At 44.5% G+C, this 21,119-nt stretch overlaps 1 protein-coding gene across 1 annotated transcript in view; it reads right to left on the bottom strand.

Moving 5' to 3' along the window:
- lmbrd1 (LMBR1 domain containing 1) overlaps nt 1-21,119 on the bottom strand; it is a 149,534-nt gene that overhangs the window by 75,062 nt on the left and 53,353 nt on the right. The window contains exons 6-7 of the mRNA XM_072669950.1: nt 16,605-16,693; nt 9,942-10,015 (exon numbers count right to left, since the gene is read on the bottom strand). Of these exons, the coding sequence (XP_072526051.1) occupies nt 9,942-10,015; nt 16,605-16,693 (163 nt within the window). The remainder of the gene's footprint in view (nt 1-9,941; nt 10,016-16,604; nt 16,694-21,119) is intronic.

The following is a 21,119-nucleotide window of genomic DNA, read 5'->3' as shown; positions in this document are numbered from 1 at the left end:
GTTTATCTGCTCTAGAGAGTCTTTTCTAATGGCAGTACTTCTCAACAGGGACTAGACAGGTCGTGTGTGTGTGTGTTTGTGCATTTGCACATCTGTGTCAGCAATGGCTGCAACTTAAAGCAGCCGAATACATTTATTGGAAGAGGTGTCCACAAATATTGACATATAGTGCAGATTGGACTGCAATAATATTAGGTATCCTTGAGGAACCTTGTGAGGAACCTCTTAAGATGCTTTGAGGAACCTCCTCAAAAAAACCTTTCTTGAAGGTTCCTTAAAGCACATTAAGAGGTTCCTCCACAATGTCAAACTGAGGACCCTCCAAAGGTTCCTCAAAGATCAAAGATATAATTCTAACAGTGTACTTTATACCATATAGGAATCCATTCTTAAAAGGAAATGTCCAAACTTCAACTTCCTAACAGTCTACATTGTCATAGGTGTCACCATCTGATCCGTCTGGTAATGCTCCATATTACCAAGACTCTTAGCTGCTTGCTAACCCACTTGATTTACTTCTGAAGTTCAGTAATTAACTTCAGGCCAGGCTCTTCATTAGCCAGACGACAGTCCAATCAGTCCTTCTGGGCTGTGTGCATAGCAGAGTTCTCGATGCCACAGGCCACGCGCTAGCATCTGTTACCGCTAACTGTTATTGGTTCACAGGGACGCACTTTAATCCAATCAGCCTCCTTAGATCCAACCTTATTAAGTCACAGCCAGTCGCTCCTTTGAATGGGACACTTCCAAACCAACCAGGCTTCCAGAAAAATAAGCAGTCCGGTGGTCCAGGCAGCGCTGATGGACAATTTAGCGCTCCTAAGCCTGTTCAGCACTACTTGACTTTAAGACCCCTCCTGTTCTTCCTCACAGAACTCGAGGCCCTCGAGCTCTTTCAAATGGTCACAGCAAGGTATTCGAGACTGAGCCATGCCCAAATCAAAAACTCAAAAATAGAGCTGAAAATGATTCACTGGCTGCTGCCCAAGAAGCAATGCGCCAAAGCGGCGTGTTCAGATGGGAAAAGGTCAAGCTGCTGCAGAAGGGCTACGAGGGACGGCATCGCATATGTCTGATTTCCTTCCCCTCAGCGGTCTGGTAGTTAAATGCAAACCAGCTACAGCCGAACCATCAAGCTTCAATACCGTCTTTTTATATATTTTCATACATAAAATATATCTTTTTACATATCAATATATATCTATATATCTCTATGAGATATTTAGCTCCTTAACTCCTCGCTGGACAACTGGAAGTTACACAGTTGATTCCCTTTAGGGTTAGGTTTAGGCCTAGGTTTAGGCTTATGGAAAGGGTTAAGGGTTTGAGTTTTGGGTTAAGAAGGATGAGATTAAGGCCAGGTTTAGTGTTGAAGACAAGTGGCGCTGGACAAGTGGCAGCTGTGCAGTTCATTCCCTTTAGCGTTAGTGCTAATGTTAGGATTAGGCCTAGGTTTAGGCTTATTGTATGACTTGGGGGTTTAGGTTGTGGGTTGGGGTTAGTGTTAAGGCCTGGTTTAGTGTTAAGAAATATTCAGTTGAATTGAGCAGATACTTCGCTCCTTAACTCGCTGGACAACTGGAAGTTACACAGTTGATTCCCTTTAGGGTTAGGATTAGGCCTAGGTTTAGGCTTATGGAAAGGGTTAAGGGCTTTGGGTTGAGAAGGTTTAAAGCCAGCTTTAGTGTTGAAGAAAATATACAGATATACGTCATTGAACAATTGGCAGCGGTACAGTTAATTCCGTTTAGGGTTAGTACTAGAATCAGGCTTAAGGTTAGGGTCTAGGGTTGAGGGAAGGGGTTAATGACTTAAGCTTTGGTTTGGGACCTAAGCTGTATTTAACCGATATTTAGTTGAAGGTAACCTAAACATGTACAGAGCATATAAAGCATACTCTGTCCCACTGTAGGGGTCCATAAGTATTTGGACAATTGGCAACTAGACAATTAATTTATGTACAGAGGTAGGGTCCAAATAAATCTGCTGGGTCATAATCACTAAATTTACCATATTAAGAAGCACAACTGCACTAATGTGCATGAACCAGCGAAACCTACAGCAGTATGAAACTGCTCAGGCTCCAAAGGTCAAAAGAGCCCTTGTTCTTATGATGTTAGGACTGACAACAGCAGAACTCACCCTGAATTTTACAGAAGCATCTTTACAGACTGCTCAGATCCAGCTGAAAGACGCCTTGCAGCAGAATAATGCCCTGAAAGTCTACCACCCAGCCAGAACCCCACTGGGAGCGCATTTTTTAATTTACCGCAGACGAGACCGAAGACAAGAAGCCCCCAAAACATCTGCATTACAAAATGACAGAGCATCCCCAGAAAGGACGCCCAGCATCTGGCGATGTTTACGGGTTGCAGACTTTCAGGCAGTCATGGATTGAGGAGCACCGGAGACGGATCATATTATTTAAGACGGTTTCACGTTAATTGGCGCGGCCAATATGTATGTAAATATGCCAGGATTAAGACTGACGCTGAACGGCCGTGGCAAAAAGCGGCGAACAACTGTCGAAAATAAATAAATAAATAAATAAAAGAAGCGAGAAGCCCCAAAACACATCGACATGTACAAGAGACCCAAAAGACGGGGGTCGGAGGGGGCACTTGACCACTTGACCACTTCACTGCAATGACGCAGGAAATCACTGAGCAGAAATAGAAAGTTAGAAAAGCAAAGGAACATGAGGTAAGATCAAAATTTTGAATATGAGGAAAAATACAAAGTGGGCCCTAAGAAGCTACTTGAGGGTATGTCAGTCCGGCCTGGTCAATTAGTGGTCCATGATTAAATTGTGGGGGGTGGGCGGGGGGAATGACTCACTCTCCCTTTCTTATTGGACACAAGGTTCTTCCCATTGAAGATTTAGGAGAAATAGGGAGGAAGGTAGAGAGAGCGAGATGGTGGAGTAATGAATCCACTTGATAAAAATGATGCAGGGAAGCAGTGAATAGAAATGGAAAGCTGAATAAGGAAGGGAACATAAGACTGAAAAGGAAAAATAAGAGAAAAAGAAACATTTGGAGAGACGTTTCGAGATTTGAGAAGACCGAAGTGGGGCCTAAGATGTGATCGAGGAGGGGGGGGGGGCGCCATTTGGGCCTGGACAATTAGCAGCCTATGATTAAATGGGGGGAAAAAAAAAAAAAAAAAAAAAAAATATATATATATATATATATATATATGGGCGAAACCTCCACCCATCTCATTAGGCATGAGCATCTTCTGGCTGGAGATTTAGGAGAGTGTGTAGGAGGGAGAGCGACGAGAGATAAAGATATAGAGATGGTCTCCAGGGCTGTAAATCAGGGCACTCACCAGGCTTTTAAATCACTAAGCAATGCCTAATAGCAAATACACAAGCTCGTCCCTTCTCCCTCCTGCAGAAAATGCAGAGTTAAGCAGTCAGGCCCTCGTGCTGGGATAAGAACTCTGCATCTCCAAAAGTGCAACTTCACAGGAGACGTTAAAACCTTAACTTTTAAAAGGAAGTCAGTGTAAAAAGACGAAATTATGACTCAATGTAAATGACAACTGCCAGACTGCCAAATCAGGATCCAGACCTTTGCTCACAAATCTCCCCCGAGCCACTCTGGCTCCCCTAAAGAACCTGTCAATGGATGTTTCTTTAAAAATTTCAATTGAAAGCACTCCCACCGACACTTTGGCCCGAATAACGGCCCGAATAACCTTTCTGACAGCTTTATTTTAGGAGTGTAACAAATGGCAGCAGAGTTCAGAAAGGAAAATATATATATATGCCTGGAGGAGTGTGAAAGCAACTCTATGGTCAAGCACAAACCACCGCAGCCATGCACCTCACACCACCTCACGGCATGATTACAGCTCTTCGCCTCCGAGGCTGGAACACCTTGAAACCGTCACCTCCAAGAAGGCCGAATGAATGTCAACAAGGCCATAAACGTGTCACAACACCAGGGCCCTTCCAAATGCCAGGAGCAGTGCTTAGGGAATGCTGCGTTCAAGGTGGAAGTCAAAGGATGGCGATTAGCAGCCTCTCCACTCGGTTACAGATTTACAAGGAGTGCTGAATTCTGCTGGCCTTCAACTAAGGCCATTCCCTTGATGTGAGGTTAGAAGCCACATTCAAGCAATTTCAACATTCTGTAACTATGATTGTGACCAATAAAAGCCTATTTTTTCCCCCAAATTTTTGTTTTTCAAGAATTTATTTCTGATTTCAGTCAAATATATTTTTATTTTAGCATTTTTTCAATTTTAGAAATTTTAAATATGAAATATGAAGAATTTAACAAAAACATTTTACTCATGTGCTTATATATTGAGGCTTGAAATGGGTTTACCAGAGTCTTCACTATCCAAATCCAGTGGAATGTCTGAATACAATAGTACTTAATAGTATAGAACAGTCTAATTGAGAGGCTGAAGACGAGGTTCTGAGTGTCCATTGGTCAGTTTCACACACAACCATAGACAAACACATGAATCCACCAATCACAGATGAGAGGTACCTCTACCTGACTTAATAGCCTTGTAACTCTATATATAGGCCACATACGTATCGAAAGGGCGGAGCCTACAGATTCTACAGCAATGTTGGAACCGCCTTAGTGGATTCGGATTTGACGCAACAGCTAATTCGTCGATTTGTAGAGGGTTAAAATAAATAAATAAGGAACCGAATTTTGTCCTGAAGTTGACCAAAGTTTCCAGGTCATTTTGTCGGAACACTCTTTTATTGCAGTATTTATTCGGCCGAATGACGACTGTACTTAAACTCTACTTTCTAGTTAGCATTAATAAGTTTATGGTGATAAAGATGTTACATTTGTGAAATACTCAACAGAAAATTGGTCAATCGTGATTTTTTCTGGTTGTTTAAGCTCTCCTACTGACTGGGACTTCACCAGCAGAACTGAAGGCCGAATGTATCAGATTAGAAGAATTACGCTCTTATTTTATATTAAAAGTCACCTGAGACTTGACTTGAGACTTACTTTGCCGTGCCGAACCCACATACAGTAACTGGCGCCGCAGTCCTTGCCCTCCAGGACTTCTATAATTGGTCCCGACTGCGTAAAGACTTGGTATGGGACTTTCACAAAGTTGGCATCAGCATGGCTTTTGAATTGAGCTCAACTACTTCCACTGAAATGTGCTTAAAAACGGTCAAGCTCACGAGGTTGGAACTGCTTGTTCTTGCATTTACTTTGAGCGCAGTCAGGCATGCCGCTGTTATATAGAGTTTACATCTCTGCCCGTTGTTTGAATTAAGAGCAAGCGAGCGGCCACCTCGGCACAAAGCGAGGTGATAAATTAACCGGCCTGAGCCTGGACAACACCGTTGCTCCATACGGAGCCCATCACTTAGATTCCATTAGGTTAATCACGCATAATAATAACAACACATAGCCCGGTATGATAAATCACCTGTCGCTAAAGGGGGGTGGGTGGGGTGGTTCTGGTGTGTATGGAGGAGTCTATTGTTTTGAAGAAGAGGTCAGAGTGAGTGTGAGGGGAGATGTTTGGAGTTGATGGGTGAAGAGAAATAGATAGAAAGAGGTGATGGAGTGGAGAGCATCGCATAAGCCGGGATGCTGCCACAGCCTTCTTTATGATTGACTCCAAGCCCTCACCACCTTCAAGACTTCGCACCACAAACATCAACGGCACAAAGACTTCTCTCGAAGCTTCTCTCCCAGCTTCTCTAACAACATGGGGGTCAGGACGGAGCCAGCCAAACGCATTACCAGCCTGGAGAGTTTGCCAGCTCATTACGAATCCCCTTTAAAGGCAGCCTGCACGGCCCACATCAGGCTGGATTACAACTATTGGAGTTTGGGGGGGGGCATTACTTACTAATGCCATCCTTTAAATCTCCACGTAATTCTCTCTTCTCTACCACGGCTCCGAACTTGACAGGCAGCAGGATGGATTCCAACACTTGCTGTGTCGGTTTTGGTCCGCAGCTTGATATTTCTCAAACTTTCACTGCTGGCGCTACCCCGTCTCGCTTCCTCCTCAGAGCAGAGAGCCGTGGTATGGCCCGCAATCTAGTTCCATGCGATGGCGGTGGTGAAAAATGGCCAACATTAACGAGCATTACGGAGCAGTCGATTTTTCTTATTGGGCTCCAGCGGTGGAAAGCTACAGCGTGCTGAGGGAATCAAAATACAGGCGTTTATTAATGACCGGCCAGGCTTGCAGATATAAAAATAGACAGCAGATATGAGGGGAAATATGAAAATAGATATCGTCCTAAGGCCCCCTTAACCTTAACACGCATGCATACACTCGTATATACAGGTAGATGAGACATGAATAAAGCCTGAGGAATTAGGAACAGGCCAAAACACCAAACCATAAAACATGGAGTAGTTTTCTAATCAGTGCTTTACAGAGGTCTGGATTTGGAGGGCCGTTCATCAAATGGGTTAGGGTATTATACAGCTCACCAGTGGCTACAGTCTCAACTAACGGATTAACTACAAAGGGGAGCCAGACAAGGATACACACTCTCCCCAACTTGGTTCGCAATCAAACCACTGATACTGCAATACTAGTGAAGCCAAAGGAATGCAAATCAAATAAACCAATCAAATAATTCATTCATATGCAGATGATGCAGGTCTAGATCCACAAAATCCACCAGATTTCCATTAAGATTTAATGATTTTTTGTTGGATGACAAATTGGAACCTAGAAATAATTGCAATAAATTATATTTTAAGTCATTTTAAGACCATTTTATCCAACTAATATAATGGTAATATAATAGCATAATTATGCAAATACACCATTTGAAGTATTAAGAATACAGATATTGAGATTGGAATGAAAAAATGCTGAAATATCCTAAATAAAGAAAACATAAATGAAAAAAAAAAATGACACCGTAAAATGAGAGATCTCCTTCAGAAAGTCATCTTTCAATAGTTGGTTAAAATATTGATGGCGTTCATTCTTATGTAATTAAAAACACAAGTAAACAAGACTTGGGCTGTAAAAATCACAGAGGTCTAACGTATGGTTAGACCTATACTACCTACAGGTCTAATAGGTCTAATATACTATCTATAGGTCTAATAGGTCTAATATACTATCTATAGGTCTAATATACTATCTATGAGGTCTAATAGGTCTAATATACTATCTATAGGTCTAATATACTATCTATAGGTCTAATATACTATCTATAAGGTTTAATAGGTCTAATATATTATCTATAGGTCTAATAGGGCTAAAATGCTATCTATAGGTCTAATAGGTCTAATATGCTATATATAGGTCTAATAGGTCTAAGATACTATCTATAGGTCTAATAGGTCTAAGATACTATCTATAGGTCTAATAGGTCTAATATACTATCTATAAGGTTTAATATGCCTAATATACTATCTATAGGGTTTAATAGGTCTAATATACTATCTATAGGTCTAATAGGTCTAATATACTATCTATAGGTCTAATATACTATCTATAAGGTTTAATAGGTCTAATATACTATCTATAGGTCTAATAGGTCTAATATACTATCTATAGGTCTAATAGGTCTAATATGCTATCTATAGGTCTAATAGGTCTTAAATACTATCTATAGGTCTAATAGGTCTAAGATACTATCTATAGGTCTAATATACTATCTATAAGGTTTAATAGGCCTAATATACTATCTATAGGGTTTAATAGGTCTAATATACTATCTATAGGTCTAATAGGTCTAATATACTATCTATAGGTCTAATATACTATCTATACTATCTACTATCTTAAAAAATCTCAAATATCCCATAAAATCCTCAGAATGACACTATTTACACTAACTTTCCAGAGTTGGAACTTGGCAGCCAATAAATAAATAAATAAATAAATATACATCTATATAAACCACACCCTCTCCTCAAATCAATACAGGACAATCCAAAGAGGAACCATTAAACAGGAGCAACCATTAAAATGACAACACTACCCAATAAACTCCATTTCTTCACTAATTCAAACCCAACCCCCCTCTAACTGGTTCAACTCTCTTAATACGAAATTGAAAACACATTTAAGGGGATTTGCTGATTTGCTGACTCAGATATTTGCTCTCAGCGCCCCCTCAACACAACCGAAGACCACCTTCAGCGATTCGGCACTGCACAAATGGAAACCAATAACACACGCACATCCATCCACACACACACACACACACACACATTTCCAAGAATTGTCTTGGTTGCCAGGTCCCGACTTCACCTTCCAGTTGCATTTGCTAGGCGACCACTCTACTGATAATATCCCCAAATATCCCACACACCTGGTCTACGCTCATCAGCATTGTAAAGAAAACCATTCTCCTGAACTGGAAAACCAGAACATCAGCACTACTGCTTACAGAATTTACTGCTTACAGCTGGTCTCAACTCATGAACACGGTTTCTGTTTTGAATGCATTGCAAGTGCTAATAACTACTAATAAAGGGAAAGAGGTAAAACAATATAGCTCTAATAAAGCTTATAATAATAATAATAGTGTAATGGGTAATCCAGGTAATCCAGCTGGAGTTTTGGTGTAAATCACACATTACATTGCTTTAAAATTTGAGCTGAATAAGCTACGATGCTAGCTAGCATACTTACTGTACAAACCGCAGACTAACCAACAGCGGGCGGAGCCTTTCAATTCCGTCTTTTAGCCTAAAGGTATTTCTACAATGAAAGGCTTGTTATTTACATTAACATTTACATTTATGGCATTAAGCTGACGCTCTTATCCAGAGTGACTTCCAGGGTTACTCATATTACAGAGATGGGGCTAAGTAGTGTTAGGAGTCTTGCCCAAGGACTCTTATTGGTGTAGTGCAGCATAGGGAATCGAACCCCAGTCTCCCACATGGTGTGTTAGCTCACTGGCAGGTAGTGGTGTTATCTGTTGCACCACAACAACCAAACGTATTTAAAGGCATATCAAACCTAAGGGGCCCTAGAGACTCGAGACTTGACTGAGATCAACTGAGAGCAAACCCAAAGACGCCACCGCCAGAACAAGTCTCGGCTGAGGGGTAAGGGGAATGTTACTGCTAAAGTTTTCTGCTGAGCTGGTCCTCCAATTCCAGCCATACAATGATTGTGAAACTGCTTGTAGAAGTGGACTCGGACCACTCTGCTATGACCTTACCTCAGATTAAAAAAAAAGGGCACAGACTGGAGGAACACTGTTCAGTGGACTGCATCCCTGTCCTGAACTCACCTGATAGCAGGCTTGAGGGACTGCTAAGTCAAGTAGAAGACCATGTCCCTTTACAATGCTGCTGGGGCACCTCCCAGAATCCTATCGTCTGCTCCATTCACCTCCCCCCCCCCCACCACCACCAATCCCCCCTGGGTTTTGTAGCCCTTCGAACAGTGCAGTCTCGGCCCACAGTCTCTTTTTATGACCCTCGTGAGTGGGACATTAATCAGTACATACATACATACATCAGCCATAACATTAGACAGGTGATGTGAAAAACATTGATTATCTGGTTACAGTGGCTACAGTGGTTACAGTATCTGTCAAGGGGTGGATATATTAGGCAGCAAGTGAACAGTCAGTTCTTGAAGCCTAAGACACTTCACTGTGACGTTCCACACGACTGGAGGGTCAGGACATCTCCAAAGCATCAGACAGGTCTTGTTGGGGGTTTTCTGGTATGCAGTGGTCAGTACCTACCAAAAGAGCTCCAAGGAAGATCGACCGGTGAACCAGGGCAGGGTTATGGGTGCCCAAGGCTCATTGACCCACCTCACAACTTACAGGACTTGCTGCTAGGATCTGCTGCTAACGTTAGTCTTGATGGCAGATACCATTCGAGGCATGGACTTCCTCAATATTAGGCACTGAGGTGGTACTAATGTTATGGCTGATTTGTGTGTAAACAACCAGGCGTACCACGGTCAGACAAACACGGTCTACTTACCGTGTATGTGATCACTGCCAGCATGCCAATCAAGGTCAGGGAGCTGATGGAGAAAGACAGTGCGTCCACACCATCTGTAAGAGAGAGAGAGAGAGAAAGAGAGAGAGAGAGAGAGAGAGAGAAACAGAGAGAGAGAGAGAGATTGTATTTATGTGTGGACACCAGGCCAACAGAGCCTCATGGGAAATATCCCAATGCACCTTTCCATTTGCTTTTCCACCTTTTTTCCACCCTGAGGTTATCCTTAAATCTCACATCCGGCGGATCCGACGGACCCATTTGAACAAACAGCCACCTTCCGAACTTCTGCTGCGTTTGTGGGCCAACGCCGCTGACTGCTTGGTGCGTTTGAGAGACGGGCATGGGCATATGTCGAGAGCGAGACAGTGGAGAGAGAGGGAGGGAGGGAGGGAGCGAGCGGCCGAGGGAGGGAGCGAGCGGCCGAGAAAGCGCGACAGCAAGAGAGGAAGAGAGAAGAGCTGTGGGTGTATTTCAGTGGGCCTCCATTGTGTTTGCAGCAGGCAGTAGGAGGCAGAGAGACAGAGGGCATAATGCCAACTGTCAGATCAGAGGCCAGATGAGGCATATTGATGGGAAGTGACCGTCACCGCACACCCCATTGGGATCCCACCTGTCAGAGGGAGCTAGAGAGAGACGAGCATCCACACACACACACACACACACACATATATATATATATAGAGAGAGAGAGAGAAACCCTCTCTCTTCTCATCCGAACAGAGAACAGCTTTGTTTGCTGGCACCACTGTACACAGAGAGCCCCCTACTGTCTGCAGGTCAGCTGCATCATGAAAGAAAGCCGCTCTTTTATCACCGAGGGCCTTTTTCCTTTTCCATTTTCCTCGAGAACCCCTTTTTATCCTCTCTCATGCTTGCTCTTTCCATTTCCTCCAAAAAAAAAAAAAATGTATGAGGACGAAGCCTGTTTGTGCCACATGCCATCCTATTTATGCACAAATAAAGGCCCGAAGGAAAGGACTGACTTATGTACCTGCGGTCTACCGCTCGCCAGTCTTGGCTAAACGAGGCGATTTGCATCTGAATGGGTGTTTCCCTCTTTCCTGAGCTCCCCCCCCAAGCTGGCTTTTGCCGACAGTCAGTGGCTCGGCGACTGAGACAATGGCGGCCGTGTCTTCCACGCCGAGCACCGCTCTGTTATGAACTTCGAATCTGAGACACTTTAACAAGAACCAAACTGTGACGTTCTAGACGACTGGAGGGTCAGGACATGTCCAAAGCATCAGGCATCAGTCTTGTGGGGGGGGGGGGGGGGGGGGGTTCTGGTATGCAGTGGTCAGTACCTACCAAAAGAGCTCCAAGGAAGATCGACCGGTGAACCAGGGCAGGGTTATGGGTGCCCAAGGCTCATTGACCCACCTCACAACTTACAGGACTTGCTGCTAGGATCTGCTGCTAACGTTAGTCTTGATGGCAGATACCACGGGACACCTTCGGAGGTCATAACAGATCTGAGCATTCGAGGCATGGACCTCCTCAATATTAGGCACTAAGGTGGTGTGGTACTAATGTTATGGCTGATGTGTGTAAACAACCACAAGACACCTTCGTCGCAACAAGGAGAGCCCCATGCTTCCCACTGCCCAAGATTTTTCGCCGGGATTAGGTGGAGAGTACATTGTGAGCGTTATCGGCGGAGGCTCAGCAGCGGCGCCGGTCGCAGGTTCTTGGAGAACGCTGGGGAAGAAGAGCCGAGGCTCTTATCTCGGCATGCCTGGAGTCCCTGGGGCCCGGCATGTGCTGAGGAGCCGGCTGCCACCGGGAGATGTTTATTAAGCCAAGCCCTTAGCTGTGCCACTCCGCCACACAAGTGAGCCATGATAGCCCCGTGCCGATAAGCACTGGCACACTAAACTCAATCTGAGGAATTTGGGGGGCTTGCAAAGAACTCGCAAAAGCAGGCCAGAGTTGCGGAGTAGACGCCTTAAGCCCAGAGAAAGTGGATGCTTAAATTCTGAGCATGGAGCACCCTATCCCCTCGCTCTCCCCCCGCCTCACATGCGGCCTTTTAATACCCGGTTCGTGTTGTGCGAGTGAAAATATCCAGACGTTAATGACGACGAGAGAAGCGGGGTGAGGAGGAGGAGGGGGGAACACAAAAAAATAGAAGAAGCTGGTAGGGTGGAATTAGCTCCGGAGTGCTGCCGCAAGGCTGGCTGATGCTTACATCATGCTATTTCTGGTCGCTTCCTACTCACCCGGCCTCTGGAATGGGGCTCAGCGGGAGGCGAGGAAGCAGACAGCGAGAGGAGATGTCTGAGAGGGAGGCAGTATCTGTGCTCCAGCAGCATAATTAAGCAGAGACGATTCCCACTCTGGCCCTGCAAGGCGATAAGATCTCGAGACGTCTCCGACGAGGAGAGCCCGCTCCTCTTTCCACCAACTCTGCTCGAACCTTGCCTGCTAATGGGAAAAGGGGGCCACGTCCTTTCTGGTCCCCTTTCAGAAGTACGAACAGCAGAGCAGGAGAAGTGCCAGAGGGAAGCAAAAGTCAGTTTAATTAAAGCATTGCATGTTTGCATGGAGGAGACCGTCCCCAAGCAGACCGCCAGGGCTTCCTCCTTGCTAGGCTCGGAGGATCAAGGGTCTTGACAAGCAGATGTGGGCTCTCCAGGATGTTCTGAGCTGTCAGCGAGAGGCGAAACTATAGAAGGAATCAATTGCCGACATTTATCCAACAGAATCAAGCAGTCGACCAAGCTGCCGCACTGTCTAGTCCACAGGGGCTCTCCAGAACACTTCGAGGGGGAGCCTCCTACCTTGGAGGAGCTGTGATGCCAAGCCTCAGACCCATTCCAAAGGGTCTGGGAAGAAGGGTGAGAATCCGAGCAGTGGGCCACATCCGCCCCATCCATCATTACAGGAGGGTAATGAAGGAAGCATTTGGCCCACCCAGACCCTGATTATGACCAACAGGCTTTCTCCTACAAGACATGGAGGGGTTCTTGGTTCTTCTTCTCCGAGTTGGGTTTCATTAAAAGCAGAGGCCTAGTGGAAGAGAACTCCGAGGAGCCGGACTTACTCAGACTTACTCGAGAGTGTCATTGGATTAGACTGGCTCCAGCGCACCAAGGAGGTCGAGAAACGAGCGCAGTGGTGTGAAGTCACCACCCTGGCTAACAAGGGAGAGTGTGGACTTCTCGAAAGACTTCAGAGCAAGGCAACGGAGCTCGTATTCACACATGGACAGTAACAAGGTTCCATTACAGGAGTTCATATGTGACCTTCAAATGAGACTACGGCCTTCAGAGGCGCGTGAGGCTGAGAGGTCGCACAGCGCCGTGGCTCAGAGAGTGGCCAGGAGCTCAAAGGTCTGACGCAGACGCTGTAATGGGCGAACGGCATCAGTCTAAATGAAGTGTTAGGAGGGCGAGGGGTCACGAGGCGTCTTATCGGGTGCGCCTTCCCTTCGCTCAATTAACCTCCCATCTGGAGCAGAAAAGAAAAGAAACCAGCGAATTAGAAAAGAAGGGGGTTGCTCAATTTTTTCGACGTGTTAGAAAGGGAAGGTCGTGAACAGAGAGCGGGGTCAGGATAGGCAGCAGCTTGGGAGGGATTTCGAGGGGAATGGGAAGGTGTAGAGTTCCTGGCAGATGGGCTGATCCCCACACTGATTCCCAGTTGCTAACAGGCACCTGAAGGGTTCTTTTGGAGATGAGCCCATCTGAGCACGCTATTCCCAATTCTCGCAGTCAACAGTGAGAAAACAACCAGAGCATTACAGCTGCATTGCTATAAGACCTGAATAATCACCTGAACATATGCATTTATTATTAATATCATAACAAATCCTAGCATCTCTGAACTGGTAACTTTGACAGAGGGAAAAAACAACTGTAGACCTTTACTTGCAAGCATGTAACAAGACTTCAGGACATTTTGTACGTTTGTTTATCATAAAATATGACCCAATATGAAGAAATCTGAGTGTTGTGGGGCTCCATTTACCGTAGATCCACCGTCTTAAGAAGAGGACCGGCATCTTAAGCTAAAGGCGCTAACTTGAAAACACCCACCTAAACGTCACCTCACCTCACGTCTGCTCTTACCATTTTGTGGAGGGGAAACCAACCTCAGAGCATCCTTACCCAGAGATATGGCTCAGTTGTGAAGCTCCTGAGATGCAGATGTGCCAGGTGCTTGTGAGGCTCTTAGCTAGGTTAGCTCTGTGGCCAACGTCTTGCTTGACAGCCTCACAAACACCCCCTCAAAATGGTAAGAGCAGACGTATGGGCGCACGGGTGGATGTTTTACATTTAACACCTTCAACCACAGACGTCGGTCCTCTTCTTTGGATGTGGTCCCCCCCACCACCCTTTGGAAAGCTGGTCAGCCCTCTCTAAATCTCGTTAAATTAGCCTGTTGGAATGTCGGGTTAGCATAGCTAGCCACTTTATGATCAGAGCACAAAGCTCTATACCATACCCAGATTTTATAGGCAAAGTAGTGCCAATAGAATAGGACTCCTGGAGCAGAGGAACATAAACCTACTGGCACCATGCTGCCTAATGCATAGTATAAAGCCCCCCAGCATTGGGAAGCTGTGGAGCAGTGGAAGAGCTGTGTTCTCTGGAATGATGGATGATGGTGGTGCTCCATCCCGTACTTTCTGGAAGAGTTGGGGATGAGGTGGGGTAGTGACCATTCTGGCCTGACCAGCCTGACCTCCAGCAGTGGCCTGCTTTAGACTGCATTCATACTTTGGTGCTGTGTGGTGTGTATGACTACGGCCTACAGTTTTGATTCAGTGATTTTATAGGCAATTCATGTTCATATTTAGTCCAGATATGCATATTTGTATGGATTGTATCAATTTTGGCCATTTCGTCCAGCCCATTTGCGACGTAGTATAAGTTAAGACGCATGTGTGGGAAGCTGAAAACCAAAATTGAGTTAATTAGTTAATTATTTATTAATATATGCATCATTAGTATAATATTTGCCACTGTTCTTTTAAACTACAGCAAACTGGGAATGAGATTTTGGGATGTTGCTTTGAAATCACTACATTTAAGGACCTCCATACACTCTGCACCACCTGGGTTCCTTAGATGGGACAGTGTAAAAAATACCTTCAGAACCAAGGTAGGTTCTAAAGACCTTAAAAGGTCTTAAAGGTTCCTCACACTTCTCATGACTCAAAGAACCATTCAAAGCCCCTTTCTTTTTTCTTTTTTTCTTTTTAGAGAAGAGTGAATCTGAAGAACCTTTTTAAAGGTTGAAAGAACCTTCATTTGATGTAAAGGTTCTTTACCAACTGAATGGTTCTCAGGCGCTGGTTCTTTAAGTGACCAAAAGTGGTGCTTCTAAGGTATTGCCTTTATTTTTAGGAAAAGTGAGATTTTAAAGAACCTTTTGAAAGTTATTTGATGTAAAGGTTCTTCACACAAGGCTTCACGAAAATGGTTCCAAGGTAGGTTCTACAGACCTTAAAGGGTCTTAAAGGTTCCTCATACTTCTCATGACTCAAAGAACCATTAGAAGCTCCTTTCTTTTTTCTTTTTAGAGAAGAGTGAGTCTGAAGAACCCTTTTAAAGGTTTAAAGAACCTTCATTTGATGTAAAGGTTCTTTACCAATTGAATGGTTCTCAGGCGCTGGTTCTTTAAGTGACCAATAGTGGTGCTTCTAAGGCATTGTCATTTTTTTTTTTTTTAAGGAAAAGTGAGTTAAAGAACCTTTCGAAAATCACTTGATATAAAGGTTCTTCCCTTTTCTAAAGGTTAGAGGGAGATGGATCCTCCACCAGAAATCAGAAGTCAAAATTGAGTGTTTTTGATGCTGTAAAAGCAAACAGAGACAGTAAACCTGGATCTGGAATTGCTGAGGCTCCAATGTTTTTAGGGTTTGAGTTATTGGAGCTTACTATGATTTTCTATGTATCCCCTCAATTACACAGCCTCGGTTATATTCTAAAAGATGCTCTGTTAGTAATCATACCCATCTCATGCCACACAGCACCATAACTAAGACTACTGAGGCCATTATTCCACGACCCGTCGCAATTCCAGTGCAATCTCCAGCACGCGTTGTTTGGTGAAATCTAAGAATGATCAGGGAGCACTGGGTGCAATGATGTGCTGGAATTAGACATGGCGTGCTGAGTTCTTCACATAATTTGAGGCACATTGCAGATTCTCAAAAATAATCACATGAAATAGCGCCAGCCTTTGTGTGCACCCACGGAAATAGGAACCAGCATGTCTTCATGGATAAATGCAGTGGGTCCAAGGCACCTGCTTTTAGCTGGGAGGAGAGGGGCCTTGACTGACACCCGAACAGCAGCGATGGCTTTTTCCAGAGGGTCTAGCCGGCACAACGAGGTGCGCTGACGCTGACGAGGCTAAATGTCGCCACTGCCAACCCAGCGTGTCACCCCTTGACGGCGTCCGTCGTTTTTATTTCTTTCTTTCTTTCTTTTTTGTGGCACGCGCCTTTTCAATCAGGCTCGACAATAACAATGCCAGTGTGAGCGAAGCTGCTGTCGAGGGTGGGTGGAGGTGGAGGCTGAGGTTCAGGAGATGCTTACTCTAACCTGTGGCTTCTCCCGGCATATGTCAGCTGGACAGGTACTACGGCATGTCACGGAAAGGCAAATGTGAAAAAAAGGGGTAAATGGCACTTACTGTTGCTGCCCAACTCCTCGAACAGGTACTTCACCTTCTCCCACTGGGTGGAGTTCTGGTTAGGCGGAGGCTGCAACGGTACGAAGGCCCTGTGACGGACGACATGGATTAGCAGTAATTCACTGTGGCTGATCTGCTACTGTAGCTTCTAAACTTGTGACGGCGAACACACTCCGGCTGTAAATTCACGTCATCACTTAAATCACACTTAGCGTCGGGAGCCAGTCGGGTTCGGCAGCTGGAATGAAATGTAGGCATGTCAACATACGTGCTATAAATGTGCCGGCAGGTGCTGGTAATGCGTTACAAATGGGTTTCTATCAATCAATTCCATGTAAGACACCGTCAGAGAAAGGGTTAATAGTGACTATATTGACAAAAGTATTGGGACACCAGCTCATTTCATTGTTTCTTCCAAATTCAAGGGTATCAAGAGCAAAGAAACACATCAGATAGATATACATGAGCCTATTGGCACCATGGCTAATGCATGTGTAGGCAAAAGTGCTATGAAGCGACGCAGCATTGAGCCGTGGAGCAGTGGAACTGTGTCCTCTGGAATGAATGACGGATGGATGAATGGATGGATGGATGGTGTTCCAACTAATTCTTTTGGGATGAGTTGGTGGGGAGTAGGGTGGTGATCATCCTGACAACATCCTGACCTCACTAACGCTCTTGTTGCTAAATACAATGAACCCAGCAGACCTTCCCTGGACAGCAGAGACATATAATAGAGATATATATATTTTAATACCCTTGATTTCAGACGAAACAATGAACAAGTGGTGTCCCAATACTTTTGTCCATACAGCCTATGTACAAATACCCAGTACAGGCAGGTAATAATCCAGTATACAAGCTAGTCTATCTTTAACCCTAGCTGTTGTTGTATGTGGATGCTCTGAGCTAACATGTTCTGCATGTACAGATCTTAATACACCCACAGGCTGTGTGTGGTTTCCATGGCTGTGGGGTCAGAGCAAAGCTGGAGATATGTTCATCTCTGACCAAAAAAAAAAAAAAACTCAACCGCACTGAGAGGAAAATAAATCAATTCATACAAACTCTCCCACCTCCATCCCCTGGTAGCGGAGCTCGTCTGCAGAGACAGTTTCATAAACAGCCCCCGGACGTGAGCTGCAGCCTCTTTAGTGGGTTTAAGCGCAGCACTCCAGCGTTCCAAAAGTGTCTTATTAAACAAAACGTGTGCTGGAGCAGCATGTCCAACATGTGACTGAGGGTGATGCTTCGCCAAACGCAGACTACATCTTCACATTCGCTCACAGCGCTTCAGGCAATTAGGAACCATAACCACATACCAGGTTAATTAGCGAAGATGCCACTCAAACTGACACCGGCGCAGACGAACATCTAAATTAGCACCAGGTGGAGAGCGAGAGAGAGAGAGCGAGGGGATGAGATTTTGGGATGTTGCTTTGAAATCATTAAATTTAAGGACCTCCATACACTCTGCACCACCTGGGTTCCTTAGATGGGACAGTGTAAAAAATACCTTCAGAACCAAGCCAGGTTCTAAAGACCTTAAAAGGTCTTAAAGGTTCCTCACACTTCTCATGACTCAAAGAACCATTCAAAGCCCCTTTCTTTTTTCTTTTTTGAGAAAAGTGAGTCTGAAGAACCCTTTTAAAGGTTTAAAGAACCTTTCAAGAACCTTTATTTAAAGTAAAGGTTCTTTACCAATTGAATGGTTCTCAAGCGTTGGTTCTTTAAGTGACCAAAAGTTTTGCTTCTAAGGTATTGTCTTTATTTTTAGGAAAAGTGAGATTAAAAAACCTTTCAAAAGTCACTTGAGGTAAAGGTTCTTCACACAAGGCTTCACGAAAATGGTTCCAAGGTAGGTTCTACAGACCTTAAAAGGTCTTAAAGGTTCCTTATGCTTCTCATGACTCAAAGAACCATTAGAAGCTCATTTCTTTTCTTTTCAGAGAAGAGTGAGTCTGAAGAACCTTTTTAAAGGTTTAAAGAACCTTTATTTGATGTAAAGGTTCTTTACCAATTGAATGGTTCTCATGCGTTGGTTCTTTAATGACCAAAAGTGGTGCTTCTAAGGCATTGTCTTTATTTTTTAGGAAAAGTGAGTTTAAAGAACCTTTAAAAAGTCACTTGATGTAAAGGTTCTTTACACAAGGCTTCAGAAGGTAGGTTCTAGAGACCTTTGGGACCCTTTGAAGGCCTTTTGGGACCTTGTGAAGGTCTTTTGAAGGCCCAAAGGTCTCTTTTAAAAATATTAATTATTTTTTTTACATCTATTATTTATATTGTGTATATATTGGTAATTTATCTACGTTTTTGCATCTGAACCCACAACCCTGTCATTAACATTCCTAAGCCACAACTGCCTAGCCAAGCTTTGTGTGCATTTGCACATCTTTGGCAACAATGGGTGCATCCCAGCAAGTTTTGCAGCTTAGCTGAATGCATCCATGAGAAGGGGTGTCCACAAACTTTTAGACCCTTCAGTGTATTAATGCTTTAATAAACTGCTGAAGAAATCCCCCAAAACCTCCACCTCTAAACCCCGACCAAGGCCGGCACAAGCAGAGTGTTTTTTTTTGGGGTCTCTCCAGAGGACTCCACAAAAGGAATCCATCCAGAGTGAACACAGAAGGTTGAAAGAGGTCAAGCCTCAATTTAAGAGCTCCAACCTTGGCTGAGACCAGTCGGTGTGCCGACAAAAGCAAGCAAGCAAGCAAGCAAGCGCATTTGGACTGGCGCTCAACAAATGAACAGCTGCGAGCGGAGAGGACCGGTATCTCTGGCTTCGTACTGAAAGGGTGGAAAAGCTATCATGTCCTTGTACATCAAGGGAGCCGCACAACAATCCCCCCCGGTGGAACAAAAAAAGCCGAACCGGGCAAGATGGACACCAAATTGCTTCTGTCGGAGGCTCCATCCTGACTTTGAAATTAGACCCATGTCACATGTCTCTCTTCCCCTTTCTGTGATCAAGGTATCCCCATCCCATGCAAGCACCATTTAATGGCTGAAAGAACATTAAATGATATGACCTGAGGAGTGAGCATGCTATTCCTGAAGCGTGGGAAAAGAAATCCATTATGTTTATGCCATGCAGGCTCCGTCAGGGACCAAGTGAGTCAAGCTGAGGTTAAACGGGACATGCCTGGGCAGAGCACCTCAACAGGTCTATAGACATTCTACTGTAGCAGGCTCTAGAGGGTCAAGTCCAACAGGCCATTCGTGGCTAGGTTGGTTAATTCCTGCCCGGATTTAGACGGGAAGAAGTCAGGATGACCTCTGACCATGAGCCCTATTTTAGCGATGTTACGCGAGCCGTGAACCGTGCAGCTGGATTTAGGGCGTGTCGTGTGTCTTTGCTATCATAACGACGGGAAAAGTACGCCTCAAAATGTGTAAAATTCATGTACTAAGTCTCTTAGGGCATAACGTGCAGTAATAAACCAATCAGCGTGTCACTCGCTGCTCCCTTTAAGAGCCGTAGTGCGGTCTGAGTGACCTTGGAGGATTGCTGTGCGGATTTCAGTGGTGTAAAGTAGTTGGGGGGGGGGGGGTAACGAGGGTTGGGCTGCACGTGCCTGTATTGACAATTCACTGCCAAGATAGCAACGAACGTCTGACTGTTGCCGAACGTCTGCCGAGGTTGTTTTTTTTTCAGTCAGTAGAGCTCCTCCTGTGTTTTCCGCTGCCAATATACGTAGCAAAACACTAGAAATTGACCTGAACACCCCTCATTTTGAGACCACCGCGCCCATCAGCGTAGATATATTCGCAAGCAGCGCTGCTGTTTTTAGAACGCAGGTGAAAATAGACTGTTGACGGGGTGTAAGATAGCAGCTAGCATCACGAGGAGCCTTGAGCAGGGTGTACACTAGGGCCCCAAATGTTTGTTGGATTATATGGATGTCTTGATTGATACAGGCAAAGAATATCTTTGATTGGTCAAAGACAGGGCTTGTAGGCCAATCCTTAGCCATGGCACACCAAAAAAAAGACCAAACCCAATCGTTTTCAGCATTTAAAAATGTTTAAATACATATTTTATTATGCTGTTGATTGTTTGACATTATGACCACTCGTAGATACAGTGAGCAATGTTGATTATCCTGTAACTGTCAGGGTGTGGAATCTGTGTAGGTCTGCAATATCACATGTATCACATGCTGTCCATCATGTATAATGGGCAAGAAGACTGGAAACCCACCTTTATCCCTCCTCAAAAACATTAAATATGACAATATTTAATGCAAAATACCAAAATATCACAAGGTCAGACACCGTAAGAGAAAGGGTTACCAGTGACTATATTGACAAAAATATTGGGACACCAGCTTATTTCATAGTTTTATCCAATTTCAAGGGTATCAAGGGCAAAGAAACACATCAGATAGATATACATGAGCCTATTGGCACCATGGCTAATGCATGAGTAGGCAAAAGTGCTATGAAGCCCCCCAGCATTGAGCCGTGGAGCAGTGGAGCAGTGGAACTGTGTACTCTGGAATGATTGATGGA

This window comes from Salminus brasiliensis, chromosome 24 (assembly GCF_030463535.1).
Source record: "Salminus brasiliensis chromosome 24, fSalBra1.hap2, whole genome shotgun sequence".
NCBI classification, from domain to species: domain Eukaryota; kingdom Metazoa; phylum Chordata; class Actinopteri; order Characiformes; family Bryconidae; genus Salminus; species Salminus brasiliensis.
Note: the sequence above shows the minus strand (reverse complement) of the source record. Positions and strands in the feature narration are given on the sequence as shown.